This window comes from Pseudorca crassidens, chromosome 17, assembly GCF_039906515.1.
Source record: "Pseudorca crassidens isolate mPseCra1 chromosome 17, mPseCra1.hap1, whole genome shotgun sequence".
Classification (NCBI taxonomy): domain Eukaryota; kingdom Metazoa; phylum Chordata; class Mammalia; order Artiodactyla; family Delphinidae; genus Pseudorca; species Pseudorca crassidens.
The window spans coordinates 5,507,265-5,526,935 of record NC_090312.1 but is presented as its reverse complement, the minus strand read 5'-3'; the positions used below and the strand labels follow the sequence as shown (position 1 = coordinate 5,526,935).

Here is a 19,671-nt window from a genome sequence, read left to right as displayed (position 1 = left end):
AGGTCACTGGCCGCTCTACAGAAGCTCTGTTCTTGGCTCAGAGGTTCACCTCTGGTCCAACGAGCTGTGGTCGGTGGAAATAGGATCAGGTGGTGTAGACATCACACCACACAGACTGCGGAACTGCCGGGGGCGCCTTTTCCCAGCAGGAGCTATACTTACAGGCAGTTTCCACCGGAAGTGGGCAGTGGGCATGGACTCATCGTGAAGGACCTTTCGGTATAGCAGAAAACAACGGGCTCTTTCTCCCACGGCGTGCTGCTTCTGATTCTCCAGACACAGTCAGCCCAGCCACCATCCAGACACCAAGAACTCACCCTTCCAGAGGCATTTTGAATGAGCGACTCTGATTGTTAAAACGTCCACGTAATCAAGGTATGCTGAACATAGCAATGAGGACTTGGGTGTCTCCTGTTCATTGAAACACAGCCCGTTCCTGACCTGAGCCTCCTAAGGTCCAGTCTGGAGTTTCCTCACTGCCCTGTTCCACCACCTCAAGGTACCGTGGACCCTTCCTCTGGTGTGCATTCCAGAAACAACCATCATATGCCAGATGTCCTCTGACCAAATGTAGAAATAACCTCTTCAGCCTTAGGTGCATTTCTAAAGAGTGGCTACTGTACATGTCATAAACACAAAGTCCTGGCAAGAGAAAGTCAAAGGATATTTTTTATTATTGTTGTTGTTGTTTATCGTTGATACACATCACAAGCTACACAAAACGCCGACCAAAAAAGCAAATGTAGAAAAATAGTAGAATTATATCGGTTCTGATGACTTTGTTATTCCCATCATCATAATTTTACAGACAATTTCCAAGGGTGTGTGGGAGATTGTAATTATTGTACACAGACATTGTCACCAGAATAAATATGCATTAGGAATTCACAGTGGCATCAAGCTATACATTCACGGTTCTTTTTCAGAGGAAGGGACCATGTTGAAGACACTGCCTCTCTTTACCTTCTACAAGGTAGGAGGTCACATTTGAAAACTAAACTAAAACAGAATAGAACAAAATAAATTCCAGAGCCCTACATTGTGTGATTGATAGACAAAAGCCACAGGTTAGTTCTCTTGGTCGAGCCTGAATGTGATAATGTTTATGGACACCATTAGTGGACGATTTATTTGCTTGATCATTATTTTTATCTGTTAATTTGAAAATAAGTAGAAAGATTAAAACCACAGAGCATCCAAAGAGTCTGTATTGCAGACAGATAATATGCCAGTCAGGAGGCGGCATTTCTTGACACATTGAGCTGTAATATGTACCACGGAGCTTCTCCTTTTGCAAATTTCCTAACTTGACACTGACCTGGGGATGGCGTCAGTGTCACCAAGGAAGCTTTGAGGTCCTGCTTGAGTGGCACAGCTGAGATCACTGCAGCATCTCATCTGGGCTGGTTTCCTCCTTCCAGACCCTGATGGGATGCTGGAACCCCAATATCAGGAGTTTGACTTGTTCTAAGAGGCGCCAGGACGATAATATTCTCAATGTTTCCCATCTGCTCTCTTGCCTTATTTTATCTATATGGACATTCTTCTATTTATGTGGATGTCCACTCCCCGCCCGGCCCCCCAGATTATACATTTTTGTATGGCAGGGTCTCGTCTGACGAACTTCTGTAGCCGCCAGTGCTTAGCACAGAACTCGGCACAGAATAAATAGACACTGTTTAAAAAGAAATGCATTCAGGTGTAAGTTATAGGAAGATCATGAATGAAGGTAAAAATCACAGACTTTGATTTTGTTACACACAAGCAAGAGAGTATGTGGGACAGAGTGGGGTGCTCTCTTTTAAGAAAAAAAATTGTTTAAAAACAAGCAAAATATATATGCATAGGTTATCAGATGTACCTGGCTTATTATTAAAATTCCTTGGAGCAAGAAGGATGAAGCAGGGTATTTCGCCATATGCAATAAGTTCAACCTTGGACTAAAAGACATTTCAGCCCAAGTGCTAAAAGTCTTTTCAGTTTGATGCAATAAAAAGATTCTGAATGACATTTACAGAACTAACACTTCCGAACACCTTAAATTGGATGTAATATTGTTCTCAGTTGGGTGTCAGGTTTCAGCCCTTCCTCTCAACTTAACAATGACTTACATTATACCCTGAGCAGGAAAATAGTTTTACTACATAGATCATCCAATCATGCACAGAACTGAGCTGGAAAACTCCAGTTTGGAGGCTCCTGGAATCACAAAAAAATGTTCTGATTTCTGGAAGGTTAAGCCTGAAGTTTCAAACACAGTGGATCTCCCTCAAACCGTTGTGTATGAATGTAAAAATGTATTGAGTTATTATAACGAAAATTCCTTAGAGCTAACTTTTGCTATAAAATATTTCTGAGCTATTCCCCCAATTTTAAAATGCTTACTCGACACCGGTACTGGTCCAGACACTCTGCTTACCTCTTTCTAATCCAGACCCCCCCGCGCCAACTACCTTTCAAAGGAGACATTTTAAAGCCTGTTTTATAGATGAGGAAACTTGACCCCAGCCCCTGGCTTGAAGGCATGCCCCAGAGACACAGTAGTTCTTCCCATTACAGAACACTGCCATGATGACGTCTCCTCTCACGAAACCACTTTCCTCCTGCAAATTCAGAAGCTTAGAGGGTAAACGTGAGCGAACGCCAAACCCTTTCTTTACGGGAATCAGTTACTGTGTATTGGATGAGGCGCTAGAGAAGAAAACACAAGCTTCCAAAGAACCAGCCCTCTTTGGTACTTACTTACTGAACCCTAACTCTGTGCCAGGCCATGGGATGCACTGATAAATTAGACATGGTTCCTGCTCTAAGGAGTACATGTGTGGGGGACCCCCCCAGAACACAGGAATGAGATAGGAGTGGGTTCATGGAACCACGAGACAACTGAGCTCTGAGGGCAAGACACAGAGCTCAGATTCATCCTGAAGCGGGAATCTACAATCCATGAACCACTGAGCAGGTTCACAACCGAGAGTACAAGGAATTGATTCCCAGATGAGTATGACCAGCCATTCCAACGTGGGAAGAGCAGAAAGAGACAGGAGGTGTAGATGGAAGGCATGGTCTGGGGCAGCTTTGGAAGGAAAGGCATTGTGGTCTAGGGAAAAGTGGTTTCGGGCTAGTAGGAGAAAGAAGAACTCGAGACATAGGGACTGAGAAACACAGATGATTAACCAAGAGCCAACAGGCCAGCCCACCCCAATCACCCCATTACGCTGATGGACAGTGCTTTACAAAACCACCTTTGTCACTGAATGATGGCTTCCTTTGCCGTCTCATTTATAGGTTTTGTAGGTGCCTTGTACAGGAATATGTTATGAGAGAAAGCTCATAAGATTACAGTTTAGGAGATGAAGACTTGAACCCTGGCGTCGATCTTAACAGACCTGTGACTTTCGCAATTTATTAACTTCTCTGGGTTGGAGGAATTGTAGCAGGAAGGATAAAATGGAGGCCCAGGGCTCAAATCTTGACTCCACTATTGCTAAGCTGTGTGACCTTCGTCAGGTTACTTGACTTCAACCAACATCATCTGTATATTGTGAGTTTTAGAGATTAAATGAAATCACACACGCACAAGACTTAGCAAACCAAAGTTGAGCATTGTATGTTATTTCCATTCCTTTGCTCCTTCACCTGTTAAAAATAAGATCAATGAGAGCCCAGGTTTGTGTTACCTCTAAAAATCTCTGAATCTGTGTTGAGTCATGAAGTTTGGGGTTTGAGGATTATGTCTTACAGCCATATAATCCTAACCACATCTATGAAATGAAGACACACACATTCTCCACTGTATAATTTAGTTGTGAAAAGATCAACTGTAGGGAAATAACCTGGTTTAGATATAAACAGAGCAGGACCACCCACAGTTTACATCTGTTCTAGAAGCCCAGTTCTGTATAGTAAGGACATTCCTTTGTGCTACAGAAGGCACTGGGGTCCTTTTCCCTAAAATTAAAACCGGTTTTTAGAATTTGACACACTGAATAGTAAGGTGCATTGTTACCACTCAACATGGAAAGCACACTGGGAGGATTTCAGCTTTTCTTTTCTAGATTTTCCATAGAGCTGTCTATTGAGACATCTCTAGCATTATGTGTAATAGGAAAGAGGTACCATGGAAAATAAAGCTTTAAAAAACAAAGGCAAAAGAGGAAAGACTCAGGAAGGCACCTTGAAGGTTTAGAAAAATCTTCATGGGGGCAGCTCTTTATCTAAAAGAAGAAAGGATGCATGTCTGTGTGTCCTATTGCCTGTAGCGTCACCACAGCACTCCCTTACTTTGTCATACGTAGATGAAGACCCACGTGGTTGTTGTTGGTTGTGTAGGTGGGAAGAACATAGCTCAGGATGCTAAATGTCAGATAGAGTCCGAATGAAACAACCTATTGTTCCTCTTCCAATTCTGAGATTTCATGGTTTTAATTTAAAAACAGCTAAAAATAAAACACTAAGTTTTATGGTTGTCCCAGATCCTTTCAGTGTTTCGAAATATATGATGTATCTTAATATCTCAATATCTCTACAGTCTAGTACAATACCCAGCACAAAAGAGATTTTCATTAAAACATGGAAAGAAAAAGTGAATGAAAAAAATTGGAGGAAAAAAACTGATCCAGATGTTAGCACATGGTGCTTGGTTCTATAAATTAAAGAATGACATCATCCTTCCTAAGGATATTGGGATGGACACCTTGTAAGAATGGGGTAAGAAAGCACCATTCCTCTATGTGTTCACTGCCATGACCACTCTTCTTCTGATACAACCTGTGCAGCTGTACATGGCAGCCCTGGTTATTGCCAATGCTTAGAAGTAAACCCTGTGAAATCAAAGCAAACAGCATGGCAAAAAAAAAAAAAAAAGACCAAAATTGTCAATTACATTTGGGGGCTTATAAATTCCTAAGAGCATGCTTTCAATTCAATAACCCTGGAGAGAGACGTGATGACAGGGGTGAACCTTGGTCTCCCACGGGACCCTCATTACCGAGTAGAAATTTTCCGACTAGTGTTAACAATGGAAGTTTCCTCCTGATAGGAGAAGAAAATCCCCGCATGGTGGCTGACTTCTCACACCTCCTTTCTGTCACTCTTGTAAATGCCCAAATTGATTCTCCATCTGCCTGTCCAGTGCACAAAAGGCTCCCAGCTCCCTCTCATCTTCCACCTTTCACACATTCTGTTCCCTCCCTGAGAGTCCCCACAACCCACCTTTTACCCAGCCAACTCTTCTTCAGCCTTGTGTCTGGGTTTAGATATCAAGTCTTCCACGAGGCCCTTCCGGACCACACACCACGCCACATCTGCAGCGTAGGTTGGATGTCCCTCCTCTGGGCCCCCATCAGATCCCTGCCACCTCCACGGCGCCCACCTGCTCTAACCTCCCGTCTGACTGGCTGTGTTCCTTGCTAAACTATGAACTACTGGATCTTACCAATGCATTCCCAGCACACAGTAAGCCCTCGATGTGTGTCTGTTGGACGAGTGAATGAGCTGATGAACGTGCATTTGGTGGTGACAGGCTGTGCAAGGCAAGCATCTCATTTTCCAGGTCTCCCTTTCAAAGGCTCATTCCCAGATTTCTCTAGGGAGTGAAGACTGGACTTCTAGAATCACCTTCACCCTGCCTGTGCCTCAACAAAGCCCTCATTGTATCGTGTTGTAATAACAAGACCAGCTCTTCCTCGGGCTCCTTGAGAGCAGGGACTCTGCATCTTACCCTGTGCTCTCACCTGGCACGGATGCAAGTTGCTCAGTCAATACCCGTGGACTCCAGAAACTAACAGGAATCTAATTCTGTCCACCTTCTCCCCAGGTGCACAACACCCCAGCTGATTTCAGCCTGCCATGGAGGTATTTATTTTGCCCCAAGGTCACTTTAGATTTACATCTGCTTCTCTGGGTGTATCTGGCGCATGAACTACAAATTCCAGCTCATCTCGATATTACGCATGTTTACTTCTAACTAGTTCTGAGAAATTTAACAAGTCATAGAAACAAAACAACAGAAAGTCTGCTGAGGATGAAGACCTATTACTATGTTGGCAGGCATTCTGTTATAATTTTATAGTCGATAATAGAATGTCCCTGTTTTACATTTCATGTATATATTTTTATGTGTATATATATATATATATACATTATATATCTATACTTCAATAGAAAGAGACATAAAAAAGCCTTTTCAAATGAGGCGTGACACGCAACACTGGACACTCTTATGTACAATATAGAGATGTGCTTTCTACACAGTTACAATAGATGCTCAGAGGCCAGAGAGGGTTTACAAAGACAGCAGAGCACCCCTATAAAAAAGAGGTGCACCACGCAGCTGGACGTTTATTGCCATTAGTTCTATGTCCAGACAGCATATACTGAAGTTAAAAATGGCATCTGGTTATTGGAAAAGACGATGATCATTGATTCGCCCTGGCTCCGTAACCGCTGGCTGCACGGTCTTTCAAATGACCAGGGAATGACAAACTTTGCTGATGGGCATTGGGAACACAAAAATGAAACGCTCACCGGAGGGGCAGGGCTCCTCATTTGGCCAAAAAGGAGAAGCTGCTACAAACGTATGGTCCTGCACTGCGCTTGGGCACTTATCTGGACCAAGAAACACAACATCACAGGCTGCATTGCAGGAAGCACATTCCCTCTGGGTTATATAGCAGACTGGTCTTGTTCATAAGTAACCAGAGTCTATGCTCATCGGGAACCTGGAAAAGTACCGAGTGGGAGAGTGGCCAGAGGACTTACTGATCCCATATGTGTTAAGACCAAGATACAATGAAAGTTTGAAGAAGACCCACAGAAACCCTACATCTGTTGTGTGGGAGTCTGTCTTTCAACTCCCTCCCCACCTTTGCCCTTCTTAAGGAATGCATAAGTCTGCTCTCCTGCAAAGCTGTCCACCTGGACTTGATCTCCATGGTCTACTTTGTTTTCCAAAGTCACATTGCTAATATGCAAGGAACTAAAATTCTCAGATGAGTCTAGAATCACTTGGCTTATTACCATGGCATTGGTGGTCATCACCAAGGTTCTGGTCCAGGGGCTGGGACCACGCATCTGGTCCTAGATGAGTTTCTACATTTTTAGAAGCAAATTTTGCAGCAGCAGGAGTTTTTGCCTCCGGAAGATGGGTCTCCCGTGTTAGTCACCCCTATGGTCCTGGGTCATGCATCCCTTCGGTACAACTGACTCTCTAGTCTTCCTTTAACTCATAGAGTGTACACAGTCTTTGGGACCATATTAAACACCCTGGTAATTTTCCAAACTTCCCCTTAAGTCACTTACCAGTAACAATTTAAGGTGAGTCCTCGACCTGGCTGTTGTTCTCATCTCTGATCTCACGTTTGTCCCTGTTGTCTCTTGGTTTGTATCAGTGGTGACCTTTCCTAGCCCTTTATTTTCCTAAGGCAAGAAGACATTTCCAGTGAAAGATAACCAGCACCCTTCTTAGAGCTCCCCTGAGGTTTTAAATCCAGCACTCCTCCAGTTAGATGCCTTTCCCCTTCCACGGAGAGGAGAAGCAGCTGGCCATATGAATGGTTTTGATTTTTTGCAAGTGCATCAAATGCTAACATAGCATTTCTTTGGAAGTGTATCAGCAGGAGCTTCACACATGTGCATTCATCTCAGTGCCCCCTTCTGCTAGGTTTAGTCTCAGTCAATCCTCCCTACCACAGACAGAGATTTCAGCAATCGCGAAAGTAACGTGCGGACCAAGGCTACGCACAGAAAAAATCTGGAGAAGTAGCTGCAGCGGCCAGTTCACCAGTTATTTTTTCTCTGCAACAAACCTGCATTTACCGATAGCATCACCTGCCTCTCCCCATACCTCAAATCACCCCACCCACTGCTATTATGAAATAAAATTGGAGTTTACAAAGCATTCCTTTGTCCCTTGTTGAGAAAACATGAGGAGAGAATGAGAACATGGGCATCACATGGTCTTCAACAAGTGGCACATTTGAATCTATTAAGGACTGTATTTACACAGATATGTTCCACTTCTGCACAGAGGTTAACCTGAGTTCTGAAATGCTTGTGTGCATCAAAAATGATAAAGCTATGAACTAGTTACACACCGAACAAATCTAGTTAAGTTGGAGTGATCTCTCTGTGAGCCAGTGGTAGTTAAGAAGGTGGGCTCACCAACTCCAAGTACTGTTTCTTTATTTTCTCAGAATTTTCCTAGAAAGCATCTTGAACGAGACGCCAGATGGCTAGACAGGTTCGGGCAAAGTCTGTTGTCTTTTACACTATTGGTTCAGCTTTCCCAAATCTCCAAAGTGGAAGCACCTCGAATGTCTGGTCCTACCCCACCCTCCATCCCTCAGCGCCTTCCTCTCTGAGCTCCAGCCTGGAATGACAGAGGTCTGTAAAAGGATGTCTCAGCCAGAGCTCTTACGGATCTTCAACGTTTCTGGTGAGCTCCCCAAGGCCGTTCCCTCAAAGCCGCTACTTGAAGTAGTTGAGTCCTGCCACCAAGAAGAACTTCTCCAGGAAGAGCTCGGAGTCCAGTACAGCGATGTGAGCTGCTCGGCCAATCAGGGTGTTGGCAGTGCTGGGCAAGGCATGGAACACGTTGTGTCGAATCAAAGTGCAGTCCTTGGCGTCCACCAGAGGGCGGAGAAGGTTGTTGATCATCTCCGCGAAGACGGGTCCTGCAAGGAGGGAAGACGGACAGGAGATGGGGGCAGAGCTCAGCAGCAGAATCTAGAGAAAAGGGCTGGGTGTGTGTCGGGCGGCTAGTCCCGAGCAGAACGGCTGATGCGCCCTAATGGGTACAGCACCTTCATGATTTCCTTCTGCTTTTAAAGCAGAAAGTCACTGAAACGCAGGAGGAGAAGGAGAATAGGAAAGTAAAGAGAAGGAAAAAGGAAAAGGAATGTGGCTCACCTGTGTGTCTGTCTTTGAGGGCCGTTTTACACATCTCGATCCTGGCTGAGTGAAATGGCACATAGCGGTCTTGGGGAGAAGCAACCAGCACAACATTTTTAAAATACTGCAGACCTGCAACAAGCCAGACGGTGCTTTAACCCAGGTAGTTTCACCTTAGCCTCTGCTTTGCATACATTTTACAAACCTGCCCCAGAGAGAGGAGAAGGGAGAAGACGCCAGACACACTGGTTGAGTCACTGCATGAGGACCTTCTGGGTTGGGAGGTTGAAAGAGGGAAGGTGGCGGCTTTGCCCTCATCAGTCACGGAAGCTAAGGAGACACGTAGCTCACTACTCTGAACAGTGAGAGATAAACAACACGGAAGTAACAGATGTGCCCTTCTGGCTGGGAATACTGGGGAGTCCATGAGGAAGTAAATCTAGTACTTTGCTCCTTGCCAACCCCACGGCTCCCTTCGTTCCGGCCTCGGTCATGTCACCTGCTTGAGGAAATCAACCTCTGACCTCATCTCCCTGCAGGGAGCTTCACCTCCCTGGAATCAGTCTCACACTGAGGCAGAGGGATCTTTTAAATTAAGCATCACAGCCTATTCTTTCAGTCCCCAGAGCCCCTCAGGGATCTCCAGGTGCTGCAGTGCTCTGCCCAGGTCCTCCACCGGCCTGCTCTCAGCTCAGGGACCCTGCGGGGGACGCCTGCACTGACGTGAGTCTTCTCATCCAAGATCACAGCCCAAGACCATAATACACTGGGGACTGGCTGGACTCAGTGACCGGCAGATACGTGGCAGGGGGTATAAAGACCAGCCCTTTGCCCTCCGTCAGGATACCTCTGTAGGGCCACCCCAGCTCCCAAGCTCCCAGAGGGTGGGGCCCGCTGAGATGTCTGGGGCGACCACGTTGTGGTCCAACTGCCCTGCTGCCCGAGCCTCCTTCCTCACTTCCCCAGGGGGGATAACCCTCAACATAGCACACAGAGACACACGTGGGTAAGGAACTTGACCAAGGTTATCGTCAGCCCAGGGCTATGCCGGACTCACATTCGAGGAGACAGAGATATCATCAGAGTCAGTGTTTATAAATGAACGCAGGATTGTGGACCACAGGCAGGCCCTGGGCCAGGCCGGCCCGCTCAGCAGGGCTGAGCGGGACAGTCGGGCAGCCTGTCTGCCCTCTCCGTGGACACGAGGCCGCAGCTGTGCTCTGTTCACTCCCGGCAGGTAGGGTCTTCGACATCTACGTGTGCTTCCTTATTACGGGGTGCGGGTGAAGGTGCGATCTCAGGCCTGCGAGAGGGACCCCCATCTCCCCTTGCGCTGCCAACAGAAATGGACAGTGTCCACCTGCCCTTTTTGTAGGTGGATCTGCACCTGGCTGAAAGAGCTGGGAGTTGGCACACAGACCTTGGGGCCTGTGCAGTTAGGACATTAAAGGCTCGGTGGGCAGTGGCTCTGCTGTAGAGATGACACTGCACACACCTGCCTCTCATCATGATACCATCCCCAGGCCATGGGGGGAGGCGGTCCAGGGGCAGCTGAGTTCTTGGGTAGCTGTTGGCCTCTCCATGAGTTGAGGAGACTGTGTAACAGTGCAGCTCATGGTGACATCCTTCCGTGAGTGAGTCAGCGTAGCCCTGACTCTAATTTGGGGCTCAGGAGTTGGCTCTCCGTCTCTCACTCATCGCGGCCTCGGGGTGCTGCGGGGGATCCACTCACCTGTTTTCTGGCTTAGCTGGTAAAGGAAACATTTGCGCAGATCAGCATTATCCCTGAAGGTCAGCTGCAAAAGGGACCCGGATTTCTTCAATTTCTGCATGAGCCACAAGCCTAGAAAGACAAAAACAAAGCCAAACCCACATCAAACGCATCAAACAAAAAGAAAGCAAAGAAGAATGGGGGAAAGATGACATTAAACTGATTTGTTAGCTAACTTAGAAATGAGAGCGTGCTAGGCAATCTAACAAATCCTTGGGAAGTCAGAGGGACATCTGTGTTCTTATGTACTGGTAGCGGGGATAGAAGATCTTATGAGACAGGCTTCAGGAGTCATGAAACTATCCAAACCCTTTGATTTTTCAGTCCCCTTCTATGAATCGAGCCTAAGGAAACTGTCCTAAGTACCGAAAGTATCTAAGAATGCTCCTTACAGATCCACTTAGGATATCAAAAAGCTAAATTCAACCTATTTTGAAGTCTCTCCATTTACTATGGTTATGCTGACACTAACACGGGTGAGTATGAGCATTATGTCACAAGCACAAAGAAATGAATTTGATAAAAATGCAAGGAAGATGGCGGTGTGGGAAGACGCGGAGTTAGCATCTCCCCACAACTAGGGCGCCTGTCGGCTGCTGGGGGGGGCCTCTGACCCCCAAGGAGATGGGAGGAACCCCAGTGTGAACCAGTAGGACGTAGGGGGACCTAGGTGGGGAGGAGAAGTGGAGGCCAGACAAGATCAGCGCCGCCGAGGCCGGGGAGATGAGGAGAGGCAGGCGGGAGGGACTCTCTGGGAAGAGCGGGAGAGGAGCGGAGGGCGGTCGCCTGGGCCCACTGGGGCCGAGGAGCCTGCTGAGCTCCCAGGCTGGTCCCCTGCCCTCCAACGCCCACCCCTCAAGCCGCATTGGTCCTGGGAGGATAGGAGGGAGGCTGCGGAGATCAGGAGAGGCAGGTGGGAGAGGCCCTCCCTACCCACGACCCCGAGAAGCAGGAGAGGAAAGGAGGGCGTTTGCCGCACCTACTCGAGCCCAGGAAGCCTGCTAGGCTCCCAGGTGAGGTCCCCTGTCCTCTGACACCAGGGTGGGGGGCACGCCTGGACCCCTTCTGTTCCTTGAGCCTAAGCCCCACCCCCCAAGGCCCCCCATCCACATTCACACCCACATGCACACCCCCATATGTGTATATATATAATGTACATGTTTATAGACATATATAAACACATACATACACATACACACACATATAAAATATATATGTTTACAGATAGGCATATGTATATATATACACACATCATGCATGTATCGATACTTATACACAAACATATACGCATTAGCTTCATTTTACCAATAAGGAAACTAAGTAGCACAGAGATGACACGTCTTGGTCAGAGTCTTCCTCGAGTGCCTGGGTTAGAGCTTAACCATAAGCTTGTCATGGAAGTGACATGATTCAAAGCCCATTGCTATAGACTGAATGTTTGTTTCCCCAAAATCCATATGCTGAAACTAACCCCCTCCACGTGATGGTATTTGAAGGTGTGGTCTTTGGAAGGTGATTAGGTCATGAGGGTTGGACCCTCGTGAATGGGATTAGTGACCTTAGAAAAGAGGCCCCAGGGGCTCCCTTGACCTTTCCACCATGTGAGCACACAGTGTGAAGACGGCTGTCTGTGAACCAGGAAGCGGGACCTCATCCGATACCAAATCTGCCAGTGCTTTGATCTTGGGCTTTCCGGCCTCCAGAAGCGTGAGAAATAAATGTCTGTTATTTGTAAACCCCCCCCTTACCCAGTCTACGGCAACCTGTTACAGCAGCTTGCATGCACGGACACCCATGCTCTCTCTTCCCCACCACTATTTATCTTTATTCACAGAAAACTGAAGCAGAAGAGACCTTGCGGAACCTCTTGTCTAATCTCATTCAGCTCACAAACAAAATAACATCTTTCTGAGCCCAGGTCTCCTTCCACCATCTCACGCTTTGAAGAGGTTCCAAAGCCACAGGTTCCATCAAGAAGAGCATGTGTCTCTGGTTCCCCCTCCCCTGGGTCCTGAATGAACTCTGAGGAATGATGAAGCTGGAGAGAGTCTTACCTGTACTGACCAGGGTGCTGTTGTTGTACAGGGTCCCCAGGTGCGGCCCGGACAGCGACAGGAAGGTGTGGAGTTTGTTGAGGTAATACCGGAACCGGGGCCGTGTTAGGACCGATCGGATGATGATGTTGCCCAGAGAATGGCCAATGAAACTGTTGAGAGACAGAAGGGGTCCACGTGAGTGACAGCAGGAGGCTGGCTGCCAGGGAAGTGCTGCACCAGGAGCGCCAAGGGGTGAGCCACCCTCCACCTCCCATGGGATTTAGGGGAACCAGCAGGGAGAAGGGGGGCCGCTAACTCATCCCCATCGGGTTTCTAAACGCTGGTCACGTGAAGCCCAAGGTGGGGCCTTTGCGAATGGAAGCTCTGAGCCCAGTGTGGTCAGAAGAGAAGTGTGGGCATCTTGGTGTTATTAGAGCACCCTCCTCCCCCCAGTTCTGGTCTCTGTGCCTCCCTCAGTGCACCTGGGGGTTCTTTCTGAAATTCGCATTGGAGCATTGAACCCTCCTGGTCATTCACAGGGTGAAACCCCAGCTCCTTAGCCTGGCTTACGAGGCCATTCATGTCCCGGCTTCTGCCTGCCTCTCCAATTTTACTCATCCCTCGTTCACTCAGTACAGTTAGTGAGTTGCCTGCTCTCAGCCCACAGCACATGCTCTGCTCCAGCTGCACTGCTGCTCAAAGATCTATGGAGTCGACACATCATCACTTTCAAATTAAATGATTATTTATCAAAACCCTATTATATTATATATTATATTAGCTCCCTAGCTCTTCTCGTGTGTGTCCTTTTATTTTTACCTAACCTGTAGGCCTCTGAAACCTCATCTATTGAATAAAGAAGTGGTATCTTAGAGGCCTAAATGGGTCATGGACGTTGAGGACTCACCACTATGTCCACATCTGCAAGTGCCTGAGAAACACAAGCTACTGACTATCACCTTAACCATTTACGCCAAGTTGCCTGTTACAGTGGAAGGACACACTTAGCACTGATTGAAACCCTTTTACGGGGCAGGCGACGCATCCCCTCAGGGCTGGTCCCACTTAACAGATGGGGAAACCGAGGCTCAGAGATGTAGAAAGCTTGTAAAAGGTTATATGGTAGAATCGGGACACAAACTTGTGAGTGTTAGAAGAACGAGAATTTAAAACCTAGGATATTTGTTTAAGTCCAATTCTCTTTCTACTGAGCCACACGGTGTTTATTCTCCTGCACACCTGCTATGACAGATATGGGCGTGTCAAGCAGCCCTGGTACCCACTTCTGTTCTGAAAGTAATCTACCCCCTTAAAGGTCCCAAGTTAACTTATCCCAGACCGGTATACGGACGGCATCACGCTGAACTTGTACACAGCAAACACGTAAAAGTGGCACCCCTCCCCCCAGCATTAACTACCTGTGGTTTCCTTTTACCTAATTCGCGATATGGAGAGGTTGTACAGCTGGATGTGCTGAATGATTTCATCCAGTAACCGATCGGTCATGGTATCAAAATCTGCAAACGTGTCCATCTGGAAGGAGAGAGAGGGAACGGCTACTGGGGAGGGCGTGGGGCCAGGCCGGGCCCTGTGCACAAGCCCATCTTCCTCCACTAAACACCACCGTGCGTCCTGGGGGCATGCCCACGCCTGACATTAGGGTACAAATCAGTATTCGACAACCTGAGAAGGACCCCCCGATTGGGGCTCTCCAGGTCAGACCGTGGGTTCCCTCTTTGTGAGGCGACAATGGTGCCAACGCTTCACAGAACGGTTGGGAAAAGTAAATGAAGAAAGACGCCAACTGCTCAGCGCGTCGCAGATGCTCAAAGCGATCCTCTTTCCTCCTGCTCACGTTTATACCCCACGCACCCAAGCGCAGGCCTTGTATAGAGCAGGTGTCAAAGAAAAGGCAACAGGACGGACCACTAAGAGAGGAGGAATGAGACTGTACCTTCCAGCGTTTGCCTGTTGATTATTCTCTGTACGATTCCCATTGTCAGTGGTCATGGGACCCTTTAGTTATAAGTAGTGCTATGCCTCCAAAGAACACTTAGCTCATCCCTCTCACGTCCCATGGAATGGGACTCAATGACAACATTCCACCCAGCCCCACCTCTTGGCCATGGAATCTCTCAGCTCTCATCTACCTTGACATCCCATTAAGGCTCCAGACCTGCAATGGCAGCCCCATAGTCTACCTCTGACTATGAAAAGGTCATAATCCAGCTCCCTTGGTTACAAAGATGCCAGCGACAAACTCCTTCCCCAGTACAGACCCACGGATGCCCAATCATTTATGCTCTGAGCTGTCACTCAACCTATGACCTGTGAGGTCAAAAGGCCCAGTCACCTGACTCACATGTCCCCCCTTCTTACTATTTCCTCCTCCCAAAAGAAAATGAGCTCTCCAGACCTTCCAAGTGCCTGGGAGTGTTCCTTGGTAAAGTCCCTCCCATCTGTGTGGCCATAAACCACCACGGTGACCTTAGGAGGCTCAGGTAAGACACGAATCAGGGATTCTTCTGGTTCTGATGCTTTTGTTGTCATACCTGATTCTTTTCAGACATTAGGAAGTCCAGTTTTCCTCCAGGGAGCCCCAGTTCTATGAAAGTCTTTACCAGACGGAGGTCCGCACTGTTCCCTAAAAACGACAGATAACCCCACCACGGACCCACAATTAATCAGATAACAGCTGACACGCAAGGGATTTATTTCTCACTCCTTTCCGGTCCCCCTCCCATCTCCCGCTTTCTCAATAAGTTGATAATAAAAACAACTAAACATGTCCAATCCACTGGTCCCCGTGCTGCCCCCTCCTCCTGTCCACACGGGGTCAGGGCCTTTCTGGTATCCCTCCCTCAGGGGGATTATTCCCTGATCTATAAATATGCGGCTTGTGAACGTTCTGTACACAGGAACGGTGGAAGGCACGCCGCCTCTCCCTTCTTTGACAGGCAATTCTGTTTACTCAGGACATTCTGCAAGTGGTGTCACTTAATGATGACACACGGACGTGGCACAATGTGATATCTACAAGTCCCCTCTCAAGTCGCTTCCTTAATGCAGGACTAGTTCTGCCATTTACAGGTTGTCAGCAAGTAAGTCCCTCAAACAGGGGCATAATTATGTACAAGAGAGTAAGGATCACCCTTGGGAACCAGAGTCAGCAAGGGCAAGCTCCATCAGGGCAGAGGAAGAAGAGCTCAAGGACTTGAGGCTCTGCTGCCAATAGCAAAGCCACAAAGAACACACAGAATGCATCCCTGAAGCGAAAATCACGTGGAAAATAGTTGATATAACAGAATAAGCTTCTTGTTCAAGTATGGTTAGGGGTAAATTTCATGCAGGCCATGGGGTTCAGTGGTAGCTTAATGAATGTTTTAATCTATTCCTCAAAGGGATCCCTACCGAGTTGAAAGTCCGAAGCTGCTTATGTGGCTATATAGGTGACCTACTTTACCATGTAACCATCCTTTCAAAGCAGCTGGGAAACTAGGAGTGATATCGTTGACTACCAATTTTATACCCTTCTTTATGAAACCACCAAGGGATTCAAAAGAGGATGAAAATGCCATACAGAATATGGGAGAACTAAAGATGTTTGACAGACTCCTCCTAATTTTCAAGGATGACCCAATAGAAGGGTGACCCACGACGATGGCCCGTCAGAGCACATGCTCATACAGGCAGGGCTACAGTTATAAAATACTCCCTTTCTTTTAGAAAATGTTTCTATTTTGTACTAAGTTAAATTTTGTTCATTCCTTTCATTTCTGACAGTAAAAGTCTGCTCTTTGGTCCTGTTCTTGTTTAAAGCTACCTAATGGCATTCTAGGTTGTGGCCTTAATAAATATGTATCAGGTGTTTCTGTTTAGCACAAGGAGTCTAAGGAAGGGATGACAATGGGCCCCCCTCCTTCAGCTGTTGAGCAACAGAGAACTTTCTGCAACTTAAAACTTTCTCAAAAAATATGATTTGAGGGCTTCCCTGGTGGCGCAGTGGTTGAGAGTCCGCCTGCCGATGCAGGGGACGCGGGTTCGTGCCCCGGTCCAGGAGGATCCCACATGCCACGGAGCGGCTGGGCCCATGAGCCATGGCCTCTGGGCCTGCACGTCCGGAGCCTGTGCTCCGCAACAGGAGAGGCCACAACAGTGAGAGGCCCGTGTACCGCAAAAAAAAAAAAAATATGATTTGATAATGTGTTCCACTGAGGACACTTACAAGAATATAAATCTTGGGCTTTGGACACAATATGAAGAGTTGGGCAGATATCCATAACCATTACCAATTTCTTCAGTTCTCTGTTAACATCAGTATAGCCTTGTAAGTGGAATGTAACCAATGGATCCTGTAAAACTCGGCAAAGTTTAAACATATGGACGCGGAACTAGAGAAATCACCTTCAGAAGAAACGTGTGCTCTGTTATTGGTTGTCTCTTTGATGATTTTATGCCCAAGTGACAATGCTGTGATTGGCGGCTCCGTTTTCTGACACCGCACAAAGACTGCAGAAGCTGGCCTATCTTTATAGCATCCCTCTTCTCCCACTTGCAGGATGGAGTCTGACCAGATTTCTTATTTTCACAAAGAGATTGAGAGGCTTATCTCATTTTAATTTAATATCAGATAAGTAAGAGATGCACACTGGTCATGCAAGGCCATAGGTCCTGTGTTAAAAGTACACAGGATGAGTGAGGACGTTATTCTTTGTCTTTCTGGAGGTCCTTCTGATTGGAAGCCCCAGTTAAAAACAAGCATGTTTTCAACAGCTTAATACTTCTGCAAAGAGAAAGTGAGTGTCAAGCTCAAAAAAGTCTTCCGACAATGGCACACATCAAGCTTCAGCAAACTTATTTTGTTTATATTAATTATTTTTAGTCTGACTCTTTGTGTGTAGCGCGTGAGTCTAGTATTTAATTTGTGGTGTGATTTGAAGTTTATTTTTTTCCATAAATACACTCAAAAAGTATGCCCATTTCAGTATAAATTTTGAAATTATAGTACAAGGTACATGGGTAGAGTAAATAAGGGGAAGGGAAATGTGTGAACAGCTGAAATTTGTGAAGCACTGAAGTCAGTGCAGAGAGAGGAAAGCTCACCGGAAAGAAAATCGTGTTGAGAAAGACACAGTGGTGTGAAAGGGTCCCTGTCCGTGGAGATGGGAGTGAATTGGTGCAGCTGGAAGAGGGCAGAGCAGAAAGGGCAGGAGATGAGAATGACAAGGATCAGATATAAAGAATATTTTATGCTGGGAGTTTTCGAAGCTTTTTAAAATAGGAGTTCATTTTATCTTATTTTCTGAGAGCTACAAAGAGCTTCCATCCCAGTGATGGAACGACCAGACCTAGTAAGATTTCAAGAAGACGACTCAGGGATGTGGAGGGAGGTTCCGGTTGGGGGAGAGATGAGCTTGTTGGTAAAAGGCAAAATGAAACCATGGGCTCTGGAGCCGGACAGATGGGTTTTAATCCTGACTCAACCGCGTTAGCTGTGGGACCTTATACAAGTTACTCAGCTGCCCTCTTAGTCAGTGTCTCCACTTATAAATGGGGGTGATAATAGCAGCTACTCTGCAGGGCTATTGTCAGGATCAACCACGTTAATAAATGTTAAGTATCTAGAGTGGTCCCTGGTCCCTGGTGAGTGATGTATACATGCTGGCCATCATCAAAGTCGTCACCACCATCATCATCATCATCATCATCATCTGGAATGATGATCTACCACTGGATTCTCTGCCACTTCACTAAATAGACCTGTTGACTTAGCGTCCCGGCATGCAATGCATATAGCCAGGTGTTGATGTGGACAACTGAATGCATTAGCCCCAAGAGTGAGGAAAATTAAGGATATTAACAAGAGCGTGTCACAGAAGTGAAGCCCATCACCATTCCCTATTTGATCATCATAAGAAGAATGTGACCACCGGTTTTGCTACTCATCACCACTGAAGCCCTAGAGGAGCCCTTTCACTCCTCTGACCCTTAGTTATACATTAGAATCCATAAAAGTGGAAGTGATTTATTCATTCCATTCATTCCTTCTTCGCATTAATTCATTCATTTGTGTATTTCATTAACTCAACATATTTTTTTGCCAGAGAGATCTTTTCTTTGAGAGCAAAGCCATGCCATTTTCCTAGATCCAGCATACTTACTAATGTTCCACAGTCGCTAATTGAACATTTGTTGAACAAGTCCCTGAACTAGATTAATTCATGAATATGATAATTCGTCTATAGCACAAAACTTTGAGGAGGAAACCCTTGTAGAACTCACCATCCAGGCCATGGACACAGACTACCAGGTGAATCCCATCTTCCAAATTTTCTTCCTCTTCCTCTGGTGGGAAATACGGTATGTCAGAAGCTAGTACAGATGAGTCACTGTACAGAAATCCATCAATCTTCAGTTCTTTTTTAAATTTTTCTTTGGCCTGATAAAAACTGGAGAATACACTAATTAATCATGAGCCGAGCTGTGTGTTCCATGTTGAACAGGAGATGCATTGAGCTGGGATGCAGGAGTGATGGACAACTACAAGGAAGTATCGGCCAAGCGACCAAGGCTGAATGTGGGACCTCATGGGAGATGCTAGTGAAAGAAGGCTTGTTCTGGACAACGAGGCAGAAAAGTGACCCAGGAAAACCAAGGGCTGTATTGATCTGGGTTCTGCAGATGTGGTTCCTGCATTGAATAGAACCTCTAAGGTTCCCTCCAGCTCCAAGGATCCACTAAATCTTTACGCGATCTTCCGGGAGTGAGAGTTTATTAACCTGCTTCCATGTACTTCTCCAGCGTCATCCGCTAGCCTCCAAAGAGAACACGTTTCTCATAAAGTCCCTGCGTGAATTATGCCTCTTGTCTTTACTTCCGTGCCTTTGTGCATTGGGGTCTATCTGTCTGAAATTCCTTTCCCACCTGGTTATCCTGTTCTTTGCCTGGCTACCTGACAAGGTGGTTAAGACCACG

The 19,671-nt window shown here is 46.6% G+C and overlaps 1 protein-coding gene across 1 annotated transcript in view; it reads right to left on the bottom strand.

Annotated features, from left to right (window-relative positions):
- Positions 1-651: 651 nt before the first annotated feature.
- FAM135B (family with sequence similarity 135 member B) overlaps positions 652-19,671 on the bottom strand; it is a 269,743-nt gene continuing 250,723 nt past the window's right edge. The window contains exons 14-20 of the mRNA XM_067712826.1: positions 18,979-19,145; positions 15,249-15,340; positions 14,132-14,229; positions 12,715-12,866; positions 10,622-10,732; positions 8,908-9,021; positions 652-8,672 (exon numbers count right to left, since the gene is read on the bottom strand). Coding sequence (XP_067568927.1) covers positions 8,467-8,672; positions 8,908-9,021; positions 10,622-10,732; positions 12,715-12,866; positions 14,132-14,229; positions 15,249-15,340; positions 18,979-19,145 — 940 coding nt within the window. The 3' untranslated portion in view covers positions 652-8,466. The remainder of the gene's footprint in view (positions 8,673-8,907; positions 9,022-10,621; positions 10,733-12,714; positions 12,867-14,131; positions 14,230-15,248; positions 15,341-18,978; positions 19,146-19,671) is intronic.